The sequence below is a fragment of the Hippoglossus stenolepis genome, chromosome 22 (genome assembly GCF_022539355.2).
Source record: "Hippoglossus stenolepis isolate QCI-W04-F060 chromosome 22, HSTE1.2, whole genome shotgun sequence".
Lineage (NCBI taxonomy): Eukaryota > Metazoa > Chordata > Actinopteri > Pleuronectiformes > Pleuronectidae > Hippoglossus > Hippoglossus stenolepis.
Window position 1 is genome coordinate 14,307,066 of NC_061504.1, and position 22,734 is coordinate 14,329,799.

The 22,734-nt window shown below is 43.0% G+C and overlaps 2 protein-coding genes across 2 annotated transcripts; both read right to left on the minus strand.

The window, feature by feature from the left end:
* Nucleotides 1–174: 174 nt before the first annotated feature.
* fgf23 (fibroblast growth factor 23) lies at nucleotides 175–4,328 on the minus strand. The gene is made up of 3 exons (XM_035147185.2): nucleotides 3,133–4,328; nucleotides 2,931–3,034; nucleotides 175–2,499 (listed from the first exon to the last, which is right to left on the minus strand). The coding sequence occupies exons 1-3, from the start codon at nucleotides 3,365–3,367 to the stop codon at nucleotides 2,035–2,037; spliced, it is 804 nt and encodes a 267-aa protein (XP_035003076.1). The 5' UTR covers nucleotides 3,368–4,328; the 3' UTR covers nucleotides 175–2,034.
* Nucleotides 4,329–4,456: 128 nt separating this feature from the next.
* Nucleotides 4,457–11,377, minus strand: LOC118101428 (fibroblast growth factor 6). The gene is made up of 3 exons (XM_035147186.2): nucleotides 10,615–11,377; nucleotides 10,001–10,104; nucleotides 4,457–7,899 (listed from the first exon to the last, which is right to left on the minus strand). The coding sequence occupies exons 1-3, from the start codon at nucleotides 10,955–10,957 to the stop codon at nucleotides 7,723–7,725; spliced, it is 624 nt and encodes a 207-aa protein (XP_035003077.1). The 5' UTR covers nucleotides 10,958–11,377; the 3' UTR covers nucleotides 4,457–7,722.
* Nucleotides 11,378–22,734: the final 11,357 nt, after the last annotated feature.

Below are 22,734 nucleotides of genomic sequence, written 5' to 3' on the forward strand. Positions count from 1 at the left end.
AAGGTTCCACCTACTTTGCAACTGATGCAACAATATTAAGCATCTAGTAGAATATAAAATAGGTGAAATTATCTCCATGTTGACCAGCTACTGTATTATAATAATAATAATAATAATTAATAATATTGACAGCCCAACCTATATGTATTATTTGGGGGCTTATGTTGATTAGGCAGTAAAAAATGTACATTATCAATAAATCAGCTAATATAAATATTAAACAGATAATAATTTGGCAAAGATTCCCAAGACGTTCATTTACATGAGGGTAATTATATGTTGTTTATTTTGTAAAAACTGAAGTCGTGTCTCAGCTGTTTTATGCTGTTATCTGTGACGAGACTATTACTTGGCCGGGAGCTGTATAAGTTCTGGATTCGTCACCACAGCAGCGGAAATGTCGAGCTATTCCCTCGAAGGTTAATGGACGACAACGACCGATTGAACTGTTGGTCAAAGCTGAAATCACGCCGCAGCTCATGTGCCCGTTTGCTAATGAAGCTAAGTGAGGTGTGAAAAGTGCAGGATCCTTGGCTCAAGAGCGGAACTCCACAGAAACTGGGTCGATTGTTAAACCTGCTCCCATATTCATGACTTCCGTTTGCATAGTACATGTTGTCCCTGGGAAATGACGCAGCACACAAAGCACCAACCGTTTAAAGATCCACACGTTCAAAAAAGACACAAATCTGACACACAACTTTTCCTTTATGAGTTTATTTTGTCCCAAATTCAAGCAACGCTCCATCCACAACTCCTGCTCATACATTCAAAGACAGACCATGTTTTCTTACAGTATATGTACATTGTAAAGGAAACGCATCCATATAAATACCATAAATAACACTAAAGGAATGGTTTTAAATAAATAAATACTCGTTGGGACTGGGGCTCAAGTTGCTGGTGGTGCCCGGCACCCGTAAAATCATAGAGTTCAGATTTGATTTCAAGATCACTGCTCCGTAAAGGTTGTTTACCCTGTTGTCATATTACTTCAAGTCAAGAATTATAGGTTGTATTATTGGTGGCAAAATAAAAAAACACAATTGCAGAAACAGATAATGTAAGTGATTGCAGTGATATAGAATTTCTTTGTTTTTTTTAAGGTTTAACATCTTACAATAAACTTAGCAAATGTAGGACTTTGAAATACGAGCGAAACCTCATCCTAACTCTACTAATGCACATTTTGAAGTCAACACATGCTGTTATGTAAAATCACGCCTGCCTTGTTTCACATCAGTAGACAGGGCCTTCCGTCCCCCAGAGGTCAGGCTGAAGTCAGGCTTCTGTCTGTCGGAGGGTTAATGTCACTTTGAAATGTGGGTTTCTCAGACCAGCTGCAAAAAACCATGATGAGAAGAGACCACACACAAATACACTAAACAAAGTGTTGGGATTACTAATATTTAGGGGGGGGGGTTTGTCCTGCATTTCCAAAGATTGCTGAAACTATGCAAGAGAGTGACAACTTATTATAACGGGTGGGAATTGATTTGGCTCATTTGTCTTGGCACAGCTACGATTTCCTTTTTTTCCAGTCATTTGTTGGTCACTTTTTCTGAGGGAAACATCATCCGATATCTCCTCTAACTAAACCTGCTTTCATATCCTCCATTTATCTCCAAAACCTACTTGGGAATGTACAGAATATTGGTCAGTGATGAGTGAAGTCCACGTCAAAGACATTTCTCTTTATAAATTGAACCTGTGATCTCAGAGCAGATGTTGAAGAAGTGATATAGAAAATGGATTTGAGAGACAATGTGAATTGTGCAAAAGGGGCTGCAAGTCAAGTGTAATAATTTCTACTCTCAGTGAATGACACTGCTTCTCTGAATGATTGATGGTAGACAATGTTTTTTTGATTAAGAGTCTGAAAAAGAAGGAAATGCTTTTCTTTCCTCTGTTTTCCTTTAAGTTAAGTCTGTGTTTGTATATTGTTTGTATCATATGTTCATGAACTACAAGCCTACACCTACATTATGGTAAATTGGGCGCCCGCACTGAAACTAAGCTGGGTCACACGTGAAGTCACCCCATGGTGCCGGTGCTCCGGGGACTCGCGGGGTTGGACGAGTGCACGTTCCAAGGGTCGTGGGTGGAAGGATCAAGCGGCGTCTCCCGGGACACGTTGCGCCCGTCGTCCCCGGCCTCCACCTCCACCTCCACCTCTACCTCCACCTCCAGGTCGGCGTCGTCCTCCGGCACGGCCCGGGAGTCGGAGCCCACCTCGCTCTGACCCATGTAGACGTTGTGCGGGTCGGAGGGATCCACCAGCTGGTTCCTCTTCTCCCGATGCAGCAGGAGGCGCTCCAGCGACACCGTGTTCTTCTTGGGCAGGAAGAGGGAGGTCTGGGGCAGGTTCTGACCCGCAGCGTACATCTGCCGGGAGCCCTCCAGGTTGAAGAGGATGCCTGTCCGGCTGGAGTAGTACACGTCCCGGTTGTTCTCCAGAAGCTTGTGGTTGAAGAGACAATCGTCCTTCAGGCAGGTGGGCTGAGGAGAAGGAGAGAGGCAGAACATTAAACTGGAGGTATTCTATTTTTCTTCTTGGTAGAATAATCAAGTGAAACTATTTTGGAAAATGGATGTTAGTGAAACCATGAAATATTTGGTGCGTAAAAGTGCAAAAAGTGGTTTGAAACCATGCGTAAAAGCGCGCACTTGTGCGAAATATGGACACAAAAAAGTTAAGGAGATCATCAATTAATAATTAACAAGTCGTCGATCTGAGTTATCTAATAATAATCAAAATAATTCATTTTGAGACATCCCATTGCTGCATTCTGTTCGTGCGTAAAAGAAAACCCATATTTAAAGTAATGTTTCAAGGATGCGTAAAACTTCACACGTGTGCCAAGTTAGAGGAAACCGACAACTACAAGTTCAACGAGGAGATCGAGTGAATTAATTGAAAAGCAACTTACAGAGCTGAACGGGTTTCCATCCAAATCCATGCACAGGTACCGGCTGCTTTTGACGCCGAGGATGGCGATGCGCTCCCTCGTTTCAGCTTTCAGTAAAAGCACACCTGCACAGGAGAGAGAGAGCGAGAGAGAGAGGATGTGAACAACAGACCTCCACTGCAACAAGTAAACTGAAAACAACAAGATGTGTGGACGCGCTTACTGTACGAGCTCCTGAGGGTAGTTTTGCGCACTGTGCCATCCAATCTGATCTCCAAGTAGAAATTGTTGAGATCCGTGGATGTCTGCAGGTGGATGTATCTCCTCGGGTTCCCCCAGTTGGATCCAACCAGCGGGGACGGGTTCGGGGCTGCGTCCCCGAGAGGAAATCCCTGGAAGACGGCGAGTAGGAGCGCCAGCAGAGTGTCCCTCATCCCCAGTCTCCTGTTGACGTCCATCCTGGAGCAAAACCGGCGGTTACCACTGCTTCTGCTACTGCTGCTGCTGCTGCTGGGAGTTTTTCAGATGCTGTGTTGTCCCAGAGTTTGGAGACAGTTCCTATTTAAAGCCCCCCGAGTGCCACTCCTGCTCACATCCTTTGCGTTTAAAAAAAACAAAAAAAGAAGCTCGCCCCCAAAGCAGATGTGCGGGTGTGCTGCAGCGGAAGGGCACTTCCACCTCTGTCTGTTTATCCCGGTGCTCTGGTCACACAACAGGAGGCTTATTTTAGGTGGCACGTCTTGACTGGTCCACCTTAGACCTTAGACCAAATGCTCCAAAGTCCGGTTATTTTCTTTGGACATGAAACATTTTGAATTAGGCAATAAAAAATAAAACATGGGTATTAACCTATAAAACGACCTGTTAATCAAATCAGGGTCATTTTATTTGTTTATGAGCTCAACTGACTTTTGTAGTTTGTGCAAATTCAGACTTTTACTAAGGAAGTTAATCGTCACATCAAACTTTTGGACACTTTAGTTTCACTATGAGCTGAACGTGGAGCCACAGTCTGAAGTTTGTCTGCTTTTACGCACCTGCCCAACTCCACATCCCCGCTCTTCACCGGCAGAGGGAGCCACTCTCTCACTCAATGTAGTTTTCACTGACTTCCTGGAAAGTTACAGTGCGTCAGGCTGAGAGTTGGAAGCTGGAGTTAAAATCACATTTAACTGTGAACCGTTATAAAAAAATGACATTTCAACAGCTTCTCTTGAAACTGAAAAGTTGTTTCCAGTTGTAGGAAAAGTTAATTTAGTGGAGTTACATATTTTCACATTTGCTGTAGTGGTGGAAAGTAACAGTACATTTATACTTATACTTACTTATACTATACTAGTACTGCACTAAAGTACAAATTTGAGGTACTTCCTGCTCTACTCAAGTATTTCTACTCTGTGATTTGTTTGATTTTTACTCTAATCAGAGGGAAATATTGTTTTAACAGTCTAATAATGTCGGCTACTGTAATATCATTTTTCTGCAGAAGCACATGAACCTTCTTGATAGACAGGAGTATTTTCATGCTGTAATTACACTTAACCAGCAACCGTTTAAAAAATCAAACCTTTATTGGTATCTCAGGAATACAGTAGACTGCTGTGCACAGCACATACGTACAAAAATAAAAGGAAAAAACTTTAATATCCTTACTTAGCATTGTCTGTTTTCAGAAACAAGTGACAGGAGGTTGTTTCTTCATCATTTACAGTCATTAGCAAACCAAAACTAAGGCAGGAGGTGAGGTATATGAGAGCAGAGATGAGAGGAATAGAGTGGAGGCTCACTACTTTCAGAGCAGGAATTAAAAAAAACAAAATAAAACACATGAAGCACACAGCCCTAATCAAGCTCGGGGCCCAGACATGCTTATAGGACATTAAACATTATTTTAAAAAAAAAGATTCCTCGTCTTGAATGAATTTAAATTTGATTTAAGCGATGGAAAGAAAAGATCAATCTGGATAAGATTCCTTTTGGTCAAAGCTGAAAGGTGAAGCTTTTTCTTTTTAGACACGAACCATCACTCGTTTAGGATCCAGCTCTGAGATGTGTCAGAAAACTCACTTAATCTCCGCGTGAGATTATAATGAAGATGTCGTGAATAAGGTGCTACGAGAGACGTTGGACACGTTGACAGTGAGGTGGGTAACGAGTGCCACCGTTTACTTCCCCACCTCGCAGGTACGTCAGTGCCTCTGCGTGCAGCCTCGTCTGCAACAGCAACAAGTCTTTTCAGTTCAACTTTCTCAGCATCGTGGTCTCGGCACTCGCGAATGGAAAAAAAATGAGGAGGAGATTTATCAGTGGGACGAATACTGTTATGAGTGTATCTGTGCGTCGTAGACAACAGTAGAGCAGCAGGTGATACTGTGTCAGGAGGTGATGGGAGGTGTTGGGGTCGGTACTCAGCAGCAGCAGCAGCAGCAGCAGCAGCAGGGGGCTCGTCCTGAGGATGGCCAGGGAGCGGCCCTGCAGGACTGGAGTTGCATCAGCAGAGGTGAGGCTCTGCATGACTCTGCCTGCTCCTCACACACTGCATTAACTCTGCAGATGTCCCCTCCCCAGAAATATCCCAATGCAAGTACTTGGAAAGGGGAGGGGAGGGGAGGAGGGGGGAGCATGTCGTGGAGCTGCATTTTAAAGAGGTGGCGCTCTTAAAGTCAGAGAGAGGAGCAGGACTGGTTCAGAAATATTCAAGCAGGGAACTACAGGGAACTGTAAGAGCCGTGTTTTTCCACCTGTCCAATAGAAACCCACCTCTTCAATCATTTATAATCCGTTAAAGCATAAAATAAAGTTAGTTTATGCACTCAGTGTCTCTGTTTCACGGAAACAGTCCGACCCATATAGCTGAGCACCCCGGCTGGCCAAGGCTGGTCCGTGACTCTGACCTTGAACTAAAAAAGGCTGAAAGGAGAGGAGGAAGCTCCTGGGTTACAGCAGGAATCCAAAGGTCCCTGCCTGCAGCGGGTGAGCGCCGCGGCGAGGGGGGAAGAGCAGAGGTGGGTGGTGGATGGTGCTCGGGGGGGCAATAGAGCTCTAAAGGTGGTGGTGGTGGTGGGGGCTGCCTGTCATTCCTGCAGGGGGGTCTGACGAACAACAAACACAGCAGCCGCCTCCCTCGCATACGTCTTTCCTGGATTTAAACGGCCCTGCTTCCTCTTTCGACACATGAACGGATGGAGGCAGATGGTGGAGCAACCCTCCAGTGTGTTTTTTTTTAAAGTAAACAGCTGCAGAAACTTCAAGGGGAACATGCACACGTTAAGATTCTCAGAAGTAACACAAAGCAGAGAAAACAAGTTTGAAACGGGTCCACATGCCGACAGCGAGTCTGCAAAGCGAGGTACAGCGTCAGCTTTGGAAACAAACTGATCACATGTGCACCTCCACGATTTGTATGTGAAAAAGATGCTGTGATAACTTTCCGACACCAGTGTTCCACTGCTAAAATGTGACAAATCCTCCAGGGAGCAGCCACTCCACCGACTGCACTGTCCTTGAGTCCCTTCGGGGCACGTGATCGGCTCATCTGTAATTGCATTAATAACTATCTGCCTCCAGCTCCCAACACCTCGCCGCCACTGCAGTGCTGCTGCAGAGCACACACACGAGGAGGGGACACGGCCCGGGGCGCGCACACATACTCCCACTGAACACACAACCGCAACGTGAGGGAAAGAAACAGATTCTCACCAAAAAAAGAAACATGGAGGCACCATCATCGACGGCTCATGTGCAACCTGGACTCTTTCTTTTTGCCTCGTTCAGGCGACTGCAACAAAGCAGCGTAAAAAGCTCCTGATTTCTTCTTCTTCTTTACATTTGCAGCTATTTACATTTTTTCATTGGTTTCATGGAAGGACAGAGGACATCATTTTCAAACAGCAGCTGAAGCAACCCACTTTGCTGTAGGAGCTCCGTCCAGGACAATGTGCGAATACGTCTCTCTACTGTGTGCTCCAATCCGCTCGCTTGATTCCTGTGCAGATGCAAGCTCGGTCCAAACAAGAAACTAAAAAACGTTCTCCATGCTCAGTTAGATATGTATTCCACCCTGTGTATTTGCTGGCGATGCCACACAGTCAAACTCGTGGCCTCGCGCCAGTCGCCATGGCCGACCACTCTCTGGTCTCCACCACAGATTGTATATTACTTAATCGATCTAATTACAGAAAAGAAAATAAACCAGATAGTCAATCCCCCCCCCAACCCTCCCCTCCTGAGGCCCTCTCCGGAGCGTCAGCCCTATTTCTGACTCCAGCGGGTGTCTCTTACATGCAAGCTGAAGGGGGCCACAAGTGGGAACACCAAGGCACCTTTAAAATCGTGCAGCAAAGGTAGTGCATTTAAGTTTTCCCCCGCTGACGTCGAGCCGTCGAGCACTCGGAGGTTCGATCGAAACGATGAAACGTAGCAGATATTCGGGCGGAAGTCCATGCATCCCTTAAATGTATAGTGACGTGGTTCTTTGAGGTAATAAAACGTATTCATTTCACTCTTTAAAAGCTCAGGATATCGCTCATCCTCCATCTCAAAAAAGGAAGTGACACATAGTTCAGTTACAGCAAGCACCAAGGTAAAGTGAGACAGGCCGCGGCTTTGACTCGCCCCCGGCCGTAAAAACAATAAGCAGCACAGTATGGCATACATATACAAAGATAGCTATCCAAATATACATATATATAAACAGAATAAATATTTGTGTTTTCTTACGCAGTCCATTGGTGTGTATATCGTGACTATGCATTTCTGTTTTACCTGGAAGAACATCCACATGTGCAAATTACAGAGTTATTGCCAGTTTCTCTCATAGCCGCGGGAGGAAGTGTGTGACGGTCATGGCGGTGGTGGCCTTGTTGCCCCTCTTTACGCGGCCATGCTTGCTGAGGGCCACGTAGAAGCCCTTGTAAACAAAAGACTCGTAGGCGTTGTAGTTGTTGGGCAGCAGAGTCTCCTTGAACTTGCACTCGTCCACGAAGACTCTCTGAAAAGAAAAAGAGTCCCATCCCCCAAACAATCAGACAAACGGATAAATGAGAGAAGTCAATAAATCTCCTGACAGACGCAGGACGAACGTCATGTCATCATGCACGACGTCTGCGCACGTGACCTTTACTGTGGCAAACAGACGGTTATAGAAGGCTTTGAGGGAAACTGGAGGAGGAGGCATGTTGTTGCAAAACTCTTGAAAAGCAGATACTCGTCTCACCGCTGTTAACGCTCGACTCGTAAAATAACCTAAAATATGAATTTAAAGGACAAATGCACATAGATAAGCAGGTAGTAAATGCTAAGCAAGATTAGATTTACATTATGGTTAAATTTATTTACGTTAAAGTGACAATACCATGTTACGAAAGGTTTATTAAAAGTAGATAACATGTGTTAACATCAAAATATACCTTTGATTTCAAAAGTAAAAATACAGAATCATATACTTCACTGGATTATATCCAAACATTACTTTGCATCTGTTAAAAAGGAGGCTAACTGTAGTTATATACTGCTGAGTAGTTTATTCTATAGTAATACATAATTTATTACTATATGAGTAATAACAAATTGATCTGGTAAATTAAGCGAACGTCGGATAAGTACGAAGTAAAAAGTGAAATTTGCCTCTAAAATATGGTACAGTACAAGTAAAAAGGAGCATAAACTGGAGTTACTCAAGTTCAAGTACCTAAAATTACAAATACTTGTGTAAAAGTACTTACTCTTGCTGTTACATTATCTCTAATAAAAATATATTTATCAATTGAACAGAAGAAGCATAGAAACATCATTTGAGTTTGATTCGGATCAAGACTTCAGTTTGGTACTCGGTGTGAGGTAATTCTAAAAGTATGGAGGTCAAATTTCATTTATATTCATATTTTAGAAGAATTTCCTCTTTGCTTTAGTTTCTTCACCAAAAAGTTAAATATTTGTCTCTTTTAATGAAACTGAAAGGATCATTAAAAATTCAGCAGGGCAGTTTTTAACCATTCACGTCAAGGTCAGGTATTTTATAACATCCAGACAGTTTTTGGAAAATCAGGTTTTACTTTTTAAAAAGTACCTGAAATAACCACTGAAAATGTATTTAGACGACGTGTGCTGTGGTTTGTTGGAATGAGGATCAGACTCTTGTGTTGACTGTTGACTACATGTTGCAGCCATGGTGTTGACTGCAGGGCAAAGTTCATTATCTGCTTCGATGAACATTATGAGGAATAAATCACATATTAAGACTCCAGTGTTGGGAATTAACAAAGAATTGTTCTTTATTCAAATACAGCACATAAGTACAACGTTTAGGCAATTTTACTTTGAGTATTTCCATTTTATGCTACTTCATATTTCTGTTTTACTACATCTACGAGAGAAATACTCCACTATTGACGGCAACATTTACTTGTTACTACAACATAGTTACTAGCTATAGCAATAGTTATAAATTACAACAGTATAGTTACTAGCTATAGCAATAGTTACTTGTTACTGAGGTATATTTGTTAGCTATAATGATAGTAACTAGTTACTACAGTATAGTTACTAGCTGTACCAATAGTTGCTACAGTATAGTTACTAGCTATCCCGATAGTTACTAGAGTATAGTTATTAGCTATTGCGTAGTTCTTGTTACTACACTACAGTTAATAGCTATAGCGATAGTTACTTGTTACTACAGTAACTATAGTAGCTATTTAGCTCTGTCTCCAGCAGCAGCAGTAACCATAGTCGTATATTATATTTCAATAGGCTGTGTGCTATATGGGCCATTTACCTTCGTTACTTAGATTACTTTTAGTTGTTAGCACTTTTACTTAAATGTGAATGCGGGGCCTGTACTTGTAATGGAGTAATGGATTACTTGTTCAGTGTGGCACTGACATAGAGAAGAAGATGTTGGCGCTGATTCATCCTCTAATTGGGACTCCGTGTGAAACCCCCCATCATCAGGAAATATTAATAACACAACAGTGCTCATAAACCCGAGGATGCAGCAGCCACATGAACTCGTCTTACACTCAGCAGTGTGTGTGCGTGTGTGCATGGGAGTGAGAGAGTGTGTGTGTGTGTAGAGTTGCGCACACACGTACCGTTCCGTATAACCTTCCTCTGCTGTTCATTGCGACAAACAGCTGACTCTTCACTCCGAACATGCTGATGACTCCTCGGTCCACGGTGGAGATTTCTATCAGACCTGAAGGAAACAGGAGGTTATGAGGGAAACACACACACTCACACACAGACACACACTCACACACAGACACGCACAGCAGAGATACAGAGTCACACACTGCGCCTGTGGTACTGGCCTCTGCAGCAGTGATGGGTGTAACCTTGCAGGTGCACTGCGCCGGGATGATGTGCACCATCAGCCCTGATCCATGCGTTTTAGACATCACGGTGCTCCCTCTCTATGTGCATGAATGTGTGTGTGTGTGCAAGTGTTTGTGTGCGTGCATGTGCATGTGCGTGCGTCCTGCTGCAGGGTAAAAATAAGCGTGCGTCTGAACTGCTTCCAGGGCATTCATGTCATGTTTTTGGTTTGGGAGGATGTTTCTCTCTGCACGCATATGAGGCTCGGGACCTTTTTGCTTTCGGAAACTTCCCACACCTCTTATATTAAATATCATGCAGGAGGAGTAACTTTTACGCTCCCTGCTGCGCATTGGTTTCCTCCATCCGTGCTTTCCGGGATGCAACTCACTGTATTGGTTCTCACTGTGCGCACCGCTTATCCTGCCGTCCGGGAGCACCTGCAGGTGAAACCCAATGCCCACGTTGCAGTAGAGCCGCCGCACTCTCTTGATGCCCTGCAAATAGTCACTCTCCCAGTTCAGCTCCGATTTCCCCCCGGTTATACCCAGGTAGGAGCGGGAGAAGAGCGTCTCCCACTTCTTCTCCAGCAAAGTGGCGTTAGTCCTGCTGGGAATCGGGTAAGACGAGGCGATCCCGCAGAGAGAAGTCCACAGTACAAGAAGCGCCGGCAGCGTCCAGTGCGCCCTGGCCCCGCTGGACATGCTGGAGAGGCACCTTTGCGCAATGGCCATCCGGTTCACCTTCGGGGCACGTGGTCAAAGTTACCTGCCCTAGAAACGCAACTCTTCTTATTTCCTGTCCTTTGGCATGGTGGTGGCGGTGGTGAAGGCTTGTTGTGGGATGGAGGCAGACCGAGGCCCCATAGCCCGGGATGTGAGCAGGAGGAGAGGGACTGAGCGCGTCGGAGCTTGAATTGGTGCCGGTGACGATGATCATCTTTCGCCGCTCCGCGCCTCTCTACAGGCAAACGCTGGCTGTGGAGGAGGGGGGACACCACTCACTGCAAAACCATCTCACCTTGCCCCCGACTCCCACATCCTACAATGACATCACTGTGACTTCACCGCTGCGCACCCCCATCAGAGGCAAGGGATGGGAGGAGGAGGAGAGAGAGGACCCCAGCAGCAGCAGCAGCAGCAGTTCTGACTGGAATGATGGGGAGTGCTGCACCTTCACATCGGTGTCAGGAGAAGCTGCACACAATGAGGAGACAAGTTTCCTGTGGTAGATTTCAAAATAAAACCCTCATCCTGGGGAGTCCCTGCGTCACCGCATCTCCACAAACCTCTGAAGTCATGGAGAGAAAGTGCCAAGTTGAGGAAAATCTGAATGACATACGTCAGTTCCAAGCAGAAGTCTTCATGAAATGGTTCCACGGGTTTAAAAATAATCTGGTTCATATTTTAAGGCCTCCACGATAAACTCGACCCAACACCCATCGAAACTCATAATCATATACCAGCAATATATTATAGTTAATAGTTCAGATAAATAAACACTGACGAGCAATGACCTTGTCTTAACTAAATAATTAACACATGTCTCGATTGTATAGTGCGAGAAGATTAAAAAAACTTACAGCAAAGAAGAAACTGAACAATATTTGTATTCAAAAACACCAAATCTCAACCTAAATCCATGGATCTGTACCGAGAAGTAATGAAATTGTTCTTATCAACTTCCAATATACTTTAAATATTATATTAATAAACAGCACTGGTACTAACAAGTGAATACTAATACGTTTAACTAAAGTTAGGATTTACATTTTTCGACAAGCACAAAGTGCAGTCTTACGATTTTTTTTGTGCAATTTGAGTTATTTCATCATAAACATCATTTCATCATCAAGCATATATTTGCAGGTTCAAGCTGCAAATCTGACTTTTGGACAGTTTGAAAATAGGACACCTGAAGACATTCAGACGGTGTTTATTGTAGAAGTTGGGTCTAAATTTAAAATGGCCGTTTACGAGTTGAGGAAACAAATTTCCAATGTCAACACTGGTCTCTCCAGAGTGTCATTTTCATCACACTTATTATAATATGTTATTATTATATCATAGTTTGTTAATAAACACGGAATCTAATCTCAACGGAACTGCGTGTCATATCTAATGGAAGATGTTTAATTGCTGCTTTTATTTTGAAGGTAAACTAACCCATTTTCTTGGTCTTCCTCCAGCTAATTATGGCTGACCTGACACCAGCTCTCTCTCACATGGGAGACCTGCAGGAGGGGAGGGAGGGAGGGAGGGTGTGAGTGTGTGAGTGTGTGAGTGTGTGTGAGTGTGTGTGTGTGTGTGTTTGACTTTCATTGGTGTTGAGCAACCATGGGATGGATGGATGGATACTGTGTCCAGAACCCAAATCGGGACGGTGGTCATATGTCCTGGCAGCCTGCTGCCTTATTTAGAAGGAAGGTGTAAAAACAGTCACAGCCAGTCACAGGAGAGCGAATGACAATCCTGTCTGACACGTCCTTAGCTGTTTGTTCAGGAAGTTTACACAACCAAATATTTTGCCTGGTCAGATTGCGCATTATTATTGTAAGTAACACACACAGCAACCAACAGGAAAATATAACCTGCATGAATCAAATCACACGGCGTCGTTATTAAACTGAGAGCAGAGTGAAGCAGTGAAGGAAAAAGACCTGCAGTGGATTTTTAGTTTATTTAGCATTTTTGCTTTATTTTGCCTTAAAAGGATATTTCCCTAATAAATATTATAATATATAATATATAAAAAATATATAAAAAATGTATAATTAGTCAATAATTATAAATATCACGAAAAATGTCACATTATCAATTATTTAAAATTTAAAGACAGATTTTTGGTCCTAAGTGAAGGTTGTGGTTTAAAACTCTTTATGAGATGAGAATGACAAACACACAACGATATAAAACCTTTGTTAAATTGTTAATTGAAAATGTGATTGTACTTCTGTATTGTGGTTGTTATAAACCACTTATTAAAGGTTTTTTTTGTTTTTTTACTACTTAGATGTGTTTATCACAGCAGACATTTTGACTTGTCACAGCAGAAAACATGAGATGTTTCTGATCATGTTAACATTGAGCTGCAGTTATTTATGTCATAATAAGGAAACCTGTCATTTTCCAAGTCAAAATGTCTCCTGTGAAAAAAGACCAATTCTTTTCTTACAAATGTTATTTGTCTAAAATGTGGATAAAATGTTGGGCTGAAAAAAAAAAGTGAGTGCACTGGTTTCCCCCACCTTTACATCCCTGTTTGCAGGGTGCAGGGTGCTGGGAGGTGACACGGGCTCGGGGGATTTCCCAGTGCGTCACAGAGCACCGGGCTCTGGGGCCCGAGGTGCTGTCGGCTACCAGGGAGCCTCAGGCCCACCTTAGCAACCGGAGAGGTCTTGTTGCTGATAAACAGCAGCGGACTGGCAAGACAACAACAAACAAACATCATATATATCTTAGAATAAAGAGATTAATTTCAGTATTTCCAAATGTATCTTCTCCACAGTTATTTAATGTGCATGTTATGTAGCAGACATATACAGTATTCTAATACACTATTATGTATATATATTTCTATATTTAACATATTCAGGCTAAATTTACATGACCCAGTATTCTGGGTTGAAATTAATATCACTTCATATATGTAAAATATTGATCTGTGGTGGAAAGCAAGTATATTTACGCAGTTACTACACTTAAGTACAATTTCAAAGTTGTACTTTGCTACTGCTAAAGATGAACTCTCCATCAATATATCAAACCTGCTGTAACATTTAAATGCTCCTTACACTTTAAAGCTTTAATATTAACAATAATTCAGTAAAATATAAATATTAAGACTATTGCTAATCTATTAATGTGATATGTGAATAACCACAGGGGACATTTTTTTCTGTGTACTTTCTTGACACTGAGAGATAAGTATCTACTTTCACTTTAGTATTATTTTAAGTGCAGCAACTTTACTTATAATGGATTTAAACTGTTCTTTTGCTGGTTTTACTTCAGTAAATAATCTCTATTCTTCATCCACCACTGGGACCAACTATGATTACAGACTATGAACAGACATAGTAACATACAAACATCGGTTTTAGTTTCTAGCATAATGATATTTTCATGTCTTTTCTCCTTCTACACCTTTTTTTTAGAACAATCCTTTGATTCAAACTCTGTTATTTGTATTTCATTTTACATGCTGCAGTTCTTCATTCCTCTGAATCATCCCTGAAGGAATATAATGAAAGAGAAAATCTAGGTCCTTTGTTCCCACCGGAGTAGACGGACTGGACCTGAGTGATTCGCAAATTAATGAGACAGCCTCCTGAGTTGCTGTGTCAGCACATGACTGTGCAAACCAATGGCAACCAATAGCCTGAATAGACAAAACTACTGGGTTATTGACAGAGGGAAACTTAAATCAATGGAGAGCGGGCACCGTTAATCAGTGGCTACTATGCTCCTCAGATTAATTCAGATAATACTCTGGTGCTGGCCCGACGCTGAGGCTGCTGTTTGCTCATAAAACCTTTCTGCTGCGCAAACATCCCCCAAAATGCACTTTGACAGAAAAATACAACAAGATCCTCAAATATTTATCAGTTGTTGACATATCAAGTATATTTATGTGATTTGCTTACAGTTATACAGAGAAATAAGACCCTCATCCACTTAAAACTCTGGAAAGCTCTTTACTTCATCAGTGTTATTTGACGTTGATTTTTAATGCAATCCATGTCCCATCCAATAACAGTAGTTTTCTTTATTATTGGCCTTGAACATGAAAACAGTAATGGATGTCTATCACAAAATAGACCATGGTGTTGTTTCGTCCAACCAAAAGTCCAAAACCCAAAGATATTGAATTGAAGCTGAAACAATCATGTTTGAGAAGATAGATTAAAAGAAGTACAGTTAAAACTGATGCAGCTGAGACAAACCATAATTATTTCGCAAGCTTGAAAAACATAACATTTTACATTTTCTGTAAGGTGTTATTATGTTTCCAACTCTGTAAAATGTCCTGCAAAGCCACAGAAGATATTTTAGGACTTCAAACCAATTATTATATTCGTGATGAGTCGTATGTAGAAACAAAGTTTGCACATGATTATCAAAAAAGTTGCAGATTAATTTTCTTTGAAGCGACTCAACAATCGATCGACTAATTGTCGCGGCTCGAGACTTGAGCGAGAGAAAGTTCGACGTATCGAGAGAACAGTCGGAGGAAGAAGGAACCTCGCTCACGTAACAGCGCACATTGATTTCGCCTATAGACTCACCTCCACTGAATATATTAGAGCTAAATTAGACGACGCAGACACCAGAGACGCGAGCAAGAGAGAAATATCTGCAGTTCACTATTGTCAGGTCAGCTGTTGCAATTATAGTATCTATTTAGTGCACGCACACCCACACATGCACATCAATCAAGACAATGCACCGGGGGGAATAGCCTCACAAACAGCTTTTATTACGAAAGTGTAAGTAACTGGATACAGGAGGATGCAAAGCTCTTTCAATTACTGTTTTATTAACATGGGGTTTAAAAGACGATATTGAAACAACAGCTGGGGGGACCCGGAGACGGGGGAGGGATTTCTCTGGAATGACATCAGGATCGTTGGCATAGACGGCGAATAACACTCGGGCCAACTGTGAACGCAGAGACAACACACCAAGGCTGCACAGGCCTTCACGTACAGAGACGGGATTCAAGCTTTAGAATCACAGCAGTTGATGGAAAAAAGTTATTATTCATAAGACATACACAGATAAATAAAAGTTTATATGATAAAACAAGTGTCTACAGGAAGTTAGCAGCTCTGTGAGGCTGCACCATGGACTGTAAATAAAGATGAACAATACATCCCCACTTCTTCCCTTTATGGAAAAATGAAGCCAAAAGTTTTGCGATACTGGTGCCGCCATCTTGTGCTGTCAATGATCCATGTCCCATCCACTAACATGGAGGAGAGGTTTAGGACTCATACTGCAGCCAGCCACCAGGGGGGCAAACAAGGTGATTTGGCTTCACTTTAGAGAGCCGTAATGTCGTCCATCTTTATTTACAGTCTGTGGTTTGCGTTTTGGCACAGCAGGGCTTTTAGCTCAATGCTACCATCAGTTTAGCATGTTAGCGTGATAACTTTTGTTAAATAAACACCAAGTACAGCTGAGACTTTAATTAATCAACCGACCAAAAAGGTTATTGGCAGCTATTTTGAAAATTGATTAATCATTGCTACCAATTTTGAAGCAAAAACGAAAAACAATAAAATTCCAGTTTCTCAAATGTGACGATTACAAGCTTTTTAAAATGTAATATTTTGGAGGATTTGGATTTTTGGTCAAATAAAATAAGACATTCGAAGACATCACGTTCGACATCATAATCAATTGCATCCAAAAGTATCGTACAAATTCCAATGGACCAATGGTACAGATCATCCTCAGAGGTCCCTGACATGTCGGACATCATAACCTCTCCATGTGCGGCACTGAGACCTTTTCCTTTTCTCAGGCAACAAACTTTGCATTATCGAGCAGAGGAGCTGACTGGTCGAAACCATTGTATTTCACTCCAACGGAACCAGGGCTTGTAAAATTGTAACAGTGCCGCCCTGAGAGTAGCTTCAGGATTTTTTGCTGAAGAAGCTCATGTATAATTCAACAGCCTCAAACTGCACTGGGGTTTGCCCTCCTCTCTGCTGCTTTGAGAATTTGTGACACAGGGAAAAAAAGCAGCAAATCCACAGGGAGCCTGACAGTCGCCGACACACACTGATAGTAAAACATATGCAATGTAGCTGAAGTGAGCGACGGATCCGCTCGACCTCTTTCATTTTTATTCTGTGGAGCTTTGAAGCTGGAGGACAAAGTGCAGGCTGTCGGGAGGAAGTGTTCCCGGTAAAAATATCTGTTCAAGGGTACAGCTTGTGCACCTTGCAGAGAAAGGTTTTTCTGCTGCTAAATTGGGCGAAGAGTGACTGAGGGAAAAAGAAACGAGGCAGAGGTGACTTTTACGCCGGCTACAAATCCCAGGCAGTGACACAGCAGTTTTCGAGCACAACGTCATAGAGCAGTGACAGTGGGAAAAAAGGTGTTTCTTACTACAGACAAACCGGACAGACAATGACGTTAAAAATCGTAACACATACATTATGTCCATAGTTGCTCACCTCCTGTTTTCTTTATAATAGACCATAGACTGTATGTAAAGATGGACGACTTGTTTCCACCTCCTCTCACCATCCAGAAATGAAGCCAAAATACCTCAGATATGAACGACGCCATCGTGCAGATTCAGGGTCAGCTGTCAATCATGACGTTTCACCCCCTAGCATCCAATAACCAATTAAAACCAAACATAGGTGCGATAAGAACTAATTAAAATGATAGAAACCATCTTAGAGAAACATGTATCCAACACATTAACATGTGGAAGGCGGGGTTTACGACCAATACTGCAGCCAGCCAACAGGGGGCGATCAAGATGCTTTGGCATTTCTTTTTGACATGGTTGAGTCTTCTAAAATTCACATATCAGGTATTCTTGAATCATTATTTTTTAGCATAGTGTAAGGATTTCTTGTTCTTGTTAAATGTTGCGATCAAATCTTATTGACAGAGTGAAAAAGTCAGAAAACTGTGAAACCTTTGTTTGCGGATCAAAAGCTCCAGAGCAGCTACTGATTGAGCTTGTGGTGAAACCGTTCTACCAACGTTCGGTCTCAGACTGACCTTCAGCACAAAGGAAACCAGTCTAACATCCTGTTCTGGCGGCTTTTTCCACAAATAAAATGCAAATAACGAGAACAAAGTCCCGCCTGATGTGATCCACGTGTTGACAGACCAAAACAAATTCATTTGACTAAATTATTGCTTTAAGGAGCTTCAAAGAAGAGCCATACCTTTCATTATTCAAATCACACAATGATAGCAGAACAAAACATTGTTGTAAATGGTTTGGCCTTTGTGATAAAAACCCACAAATGACTCTGAAGGATGTGTTTTGCCTCCCGTCACGACCATTGACCTCCTGTTAAGCTCAGTAATCACATTCTCACCCGTGGAGAACTGAAAGATGCTTAAACGTCTCTTCAACGAGACGCGATCCAACAGTGTTGTGGGCGTCTCATGTCAGCCTGTGTTACACCGAAGAGCCCGAGCTCAGCACGACTGTCAATTCACAAAACCCTTAGCATGAGGTCCTGAAAACTGGCTGACCCGCAGTGCTGCCTATGCCTATGTTTCCTAGAGGAGTTAATTGCATTTATCGGTTTATCTCTCGTCCCGACGTTAAGGACTTTACGTCCCATTTTGCTGGAATAGGACATTTCCTCCTGTATGCTCCAGATGCCCCCCCCCCCCTCACATGAATGTTCCTATAATGTTCCCGGTGTTGAGAACACGTCAGACCAGGAGAATCTCCTGCTGTGTTCCTCATATGTGGAAGGCAAAATTCATAGAAAGGGTTAATGTCTAAAAAAAGCTCCAAAAGATCTGAAGTAGAGTAAAAACTGATTAGATACTATCAAGAAAGTTCCCATTTAGAACATTTTCTGCGATGTGGATTTTTCAGATACATGAAATGAACTGAGGTTTGGTCAGAGCTCGTTGCTCCTTCAGGGCCAGAACTGGCAGACTCGCTTGAGGCCACGAGGAAAGCTCTGTTTACGTGGCGACCATGCTGAAAAGTCAGACGGGTTGGTTTATGGCTGGAGGAAGAGATAGAGATCAGAGGAGGTGTCAGCTGCTGAGTCTGCAGCCGACTCGCCTGGCTCCTCTTCCCTCTCTCCCAGGAACCCAACACCGAGCCAGGCCACCAGGACCAGGCAGGAGAATGCCAGGAATTCTCCCAACACATTTGCTCACTGCTTTGCACGTTCTCACTCCTGTGGGATGTGAAGAGTGCCGCCGGGGCCCCGAGGATGCGACCACCTTGCTCCGCGGCGAGCGAGGGGCGGCGAGCAGCGTCGGCTCACTGCAATTTGGCTGATGGGTCGGGGGGAGAGCGTCAGGAATGGCTCGCTGCTGAGAGAGTGAGTCATCCTGGACCGAGCTGCTGTCACTCTGCCAGTACAACAAAGATCAGATCATTTATTTTTGTCACGGCCCCTGCTGGATGAAATCTAAACCCACAAGGAGTCGATCAAAGGTTCTGGCTCCCGGCCCGTCATGAAGAGCAACTAATAACAAATGATATTCAAGACTGATCCGCAGGAATCACTGTCGAGTTGTGATTTACCCAGACACTGTTTCTTTTTTAAACAAACTCTGAGACTCAACGCAGGGACACAGAGACTCAGAAGACTTTGAGTTGACATAACTGTAGTGAGATTAGTTTCATCACAGCAAACAAGTCCGTTGGGTGCTCAGCCTGAAATGAAACAGTCCTCATAGGTCAGAGGGCAAACAGGAAGCAGTCTGCACCAGCCTGTGACTTTCAGAACTGGTACAAACCTGTCAAATCAGAATAAAAGATGAAACACTGTGGATGACGTGGCAGAAAACGACTGAAGTGAGGAGGTTCGATCCCCAGATCCTTCAGTCTGCTTGTCAAACTGTCCCTGGGTTAGATACTGAGCAGTTGGCGTGTGTGTGTGTGTGTGTGTGTGTGTGTGTGTGTGTGTGTGTGTGTGTGTGTGTGTGTGTGTGTGTGTGTGTGTGTGTGTGTGTGTGTGTGTGTGTGTGTGTGTGTGTGTGGTGCGTAGAAGCCTTGTATGATTGTGTGTGTGAATGGGGGAATGTGAAATGCTTATAAATATCGTCTGTTTACCAATGAGAGGAGACACTCGGTTGTAGTTGCAGCGACCCCTACTGGATCTGATTGGTTATCAATTTATTCTTTTATTCAACTTTACAGGTTTTATTTGACAAAGTACATACGCATTGAATTTGATTATACAAATTGTATGACGTGTGTCAGTGGATATATGCTATGCCACAGACTGGATATAAGAGGGCCCACAAATATAGCCAAATCATCTCAATCGCCCCCTGGTGGCTGGCTGCAGTAGAGGTCATTAAACCCTTGCCTCCTCCATGTTAGCAGACGGGACACGTACCAAACTGAAAAGTATGGAGGGGGAAATTAAAGATGGTTTCTGTCATTTTAAGTAGTTCTTATGACACAAGTGTTTATTTTTCCAGTGGGTTTGGTTTTAATTGTTTATTTGATACTATAGAAATGGGGGTGAAACGTCATGATTGATAAATATTTGGTGAACACAGAAGAACAATGTCCTGCACACATGTCCAGAGCTGGAGGATTGCGGACAGACTTCAAATTCATGAATTAGGTGATTGGATTAAAATGATGATTGGTCATAAGCCTGTCTGATCAGGCCTCTGATGCCCTAATGAATAAAAAGCTGTGTCTAGTGGTTCATCGCTGTTATCAGGACATTGATTTCTCTGTAACGTGACAGAAAAAGCTCAGTTTGAACATGAAATCTAATTCTCAGTGTAGAAAAGGCTCCAGCTGCAGCTCGGTGGAGTCCCCATCCTCCCTCCTCTGACATGTTGACATCGCCCTCTGGTGTCAAACAGCTGTTAGGACATCCAGTGACATCCAGGGATAACTCACTGCATTGCAGCATCGGGCCACAGGCACAACATGAGCTTTGACTGGGATCAATACCACTTTACTTTGAATTAAACTTGTGAGAAGTACGATGTATAAGATCAAGATATTTATACATATATATTTACGCATTGCGTGTTTTCAAAAGCACATTAGTTTCATGAGATGTATAACGATGTGTGCACGTGCTCGGCTAAATGTGGTAAAGACAACAGTGACATCCTCTGCAATGCAGGTAGTGTGTGTGTCTGAGTGGAATATCAAAATACACAATAACCTCAGGAGATTATCTGATGACTGATGGAACCATGAGCCAGAGAGAAACAGGGAATTTCCACGATTGTGTCTGTGCACTGACACATTACTTCTCAGTCCTTTTACTGTGAAAAGTTGAGTATTTTTTACTAAATGAGAAAGATTTCATGTCCATTGATCAGCTCTCCTCTTTGTGAAGGAATCAGAGTCCCTACACCGAGTATGCAGACACTTATCGCTCATTATAGAGGCCTGTGTGTGTGTGTGTGTGTGTGTGTGTGTGTGTGTGTGTGTGTGTGTGTGTGTGTGTGTGTGTACTTAATGGAAACATGCACCACAGAGAATCTGATCCAGCTGATCCATCAACAAAAGAGTCAGCGGCGAGCGCAGTGCATCCCAGGCACGACGGGACACAAGTCGCCGGGGTCTCATGTGCTCGCGTCCTTTTGCCTGTGACCTCCCCGTCCAAAGGTCGCCCTAATGAGATGGCTCCCCGGGTGCCCTTCAAGTGCCACGCCGGAGTGCAGGAAACAATGCTGCCTCACACGAGCTATTTTGAATGGTGTCACGGTGTAAAAGTGGCAGAGCTGAATTATTGTCGGCCCTTTGATGCTGTTTATATCCCTGCCGTCTTGTCAACACATATAATCATGCTGCAGTGTCCCCGTCCAGGGCCTGATATTGCCAATAACTCTGCCCAAAAAAACCACCAAAACACTAACGTCTCGTCACAGTGATTCAGCACAAAATTGTTTTGTCAGTTTCTTTTTCCCCACCGCTGGAGTCGAGACACAAACGTGGAGCCAAGATAAATCTGAGGGGGTCAACGGATTATTTAAAGAGCATCCAACTGATTTAGTGCTGTACTCTTATGATAATGTCAGATTTACAATGTTGAGTTTTTAAAAAAGCATCAAAATTGCTGCAGCAGAACCAGAGATATCCTCTTTTTTTATTTTTTTTATCCTTACATTCTTCTCTTTTGTTAAAACCTACAAACAAATGACACACAAAACCACAAAGGAAACTCAAGTTCGTACTAATGCTGCTTTCATGTTGCAACATAATTATCGTAATGATCGGTTTCCGAAGAAGAGTTCGTGTCAACATCCGAGTCCTAATTACAAGGAGAAAATAGGCTCCAATATTTCCGACTTGGCTCTTAATAACATGGAAGTGCCTGAAAACAATTGTTAAGTTCTCAAGTGCACAGTATTTTAATTCTCACACCCCCAACTCTGTATTCCTACAGCGTCAGAGCAGAGTAAAGTGTGACGAGGCCACGTTTTGATTCATTTTAAGGGTTCACAAGCCAGTTAGGCTGAGAGAGGCCTGGATGTTTAACACACCAGCACAATCTTTGCCTTTAAGACGTCAAAAAATCAAAACTACAGTCATATTCATGAGTGAAACCAATTTTTTCTATCCTGCTGTGTCTTCCATAAAAGCCCACACTTCCCTAAAACCTCTCTTAAGATTCCTCCTCTCCTTGCAATTTGCTCCGTGGCTGCCGCGTGTGTGCTCCCAAAAAGAAAACTAAAAAACTGTCTGTGTCAACCATGCACTTAAGAAGACGAGGTCTCAGAAAACAAACTCCGGAAGCCACTGATTGACAGATCTGTCTGCCCACTCTGGTTCCCTGGCTAAAGCCGCGGCCGCTGCG

Coding starts and splice junctions, on each gene's coding strand:
- fgf23 (XM_035147185.2), bottom strand. CDS start 3,367: ATGGACGTCAACAGGAGACTGGGGATGAGGGACACTCTGCTGGCGCTC. Junction 3,035..3,132: donor TACCCTCAGGAGCTCGTACA/GTAAGCGCGTCC, acceptor TCTCCTGTGCAG/GTGTGCTTTTACTGAAAGCT. Junction 2,500..2,930: donor ATGGAAACCCGTTCAGCTCT/GTAAGTTGCTTT, acceptor CCTTCTCCTCAG/CCCACCTGCCTGAAGGACGA.
- LOC118101428 (XM_035147186.2), bottom strand. CDS start 10,957: ATGGCCATTGCGCAAAGGTGCCTCTCCAGCATGTCCAGCGGGGCCAGG. Junction 10,105..10,614: donor GCACAGTGAGAACCAATACA/GTGAGTTGCATC, acceptor TGTTTCCTTCAG/GTCTGATAGAAATCTCCACC. Junction 7,900..10,000: donor GAGGAAGGTTATACGGAACG/GTACGTGTGTGC, acceptor TTTTCTTTTCAG/AGAGTCTTCGTGGACGAGTG.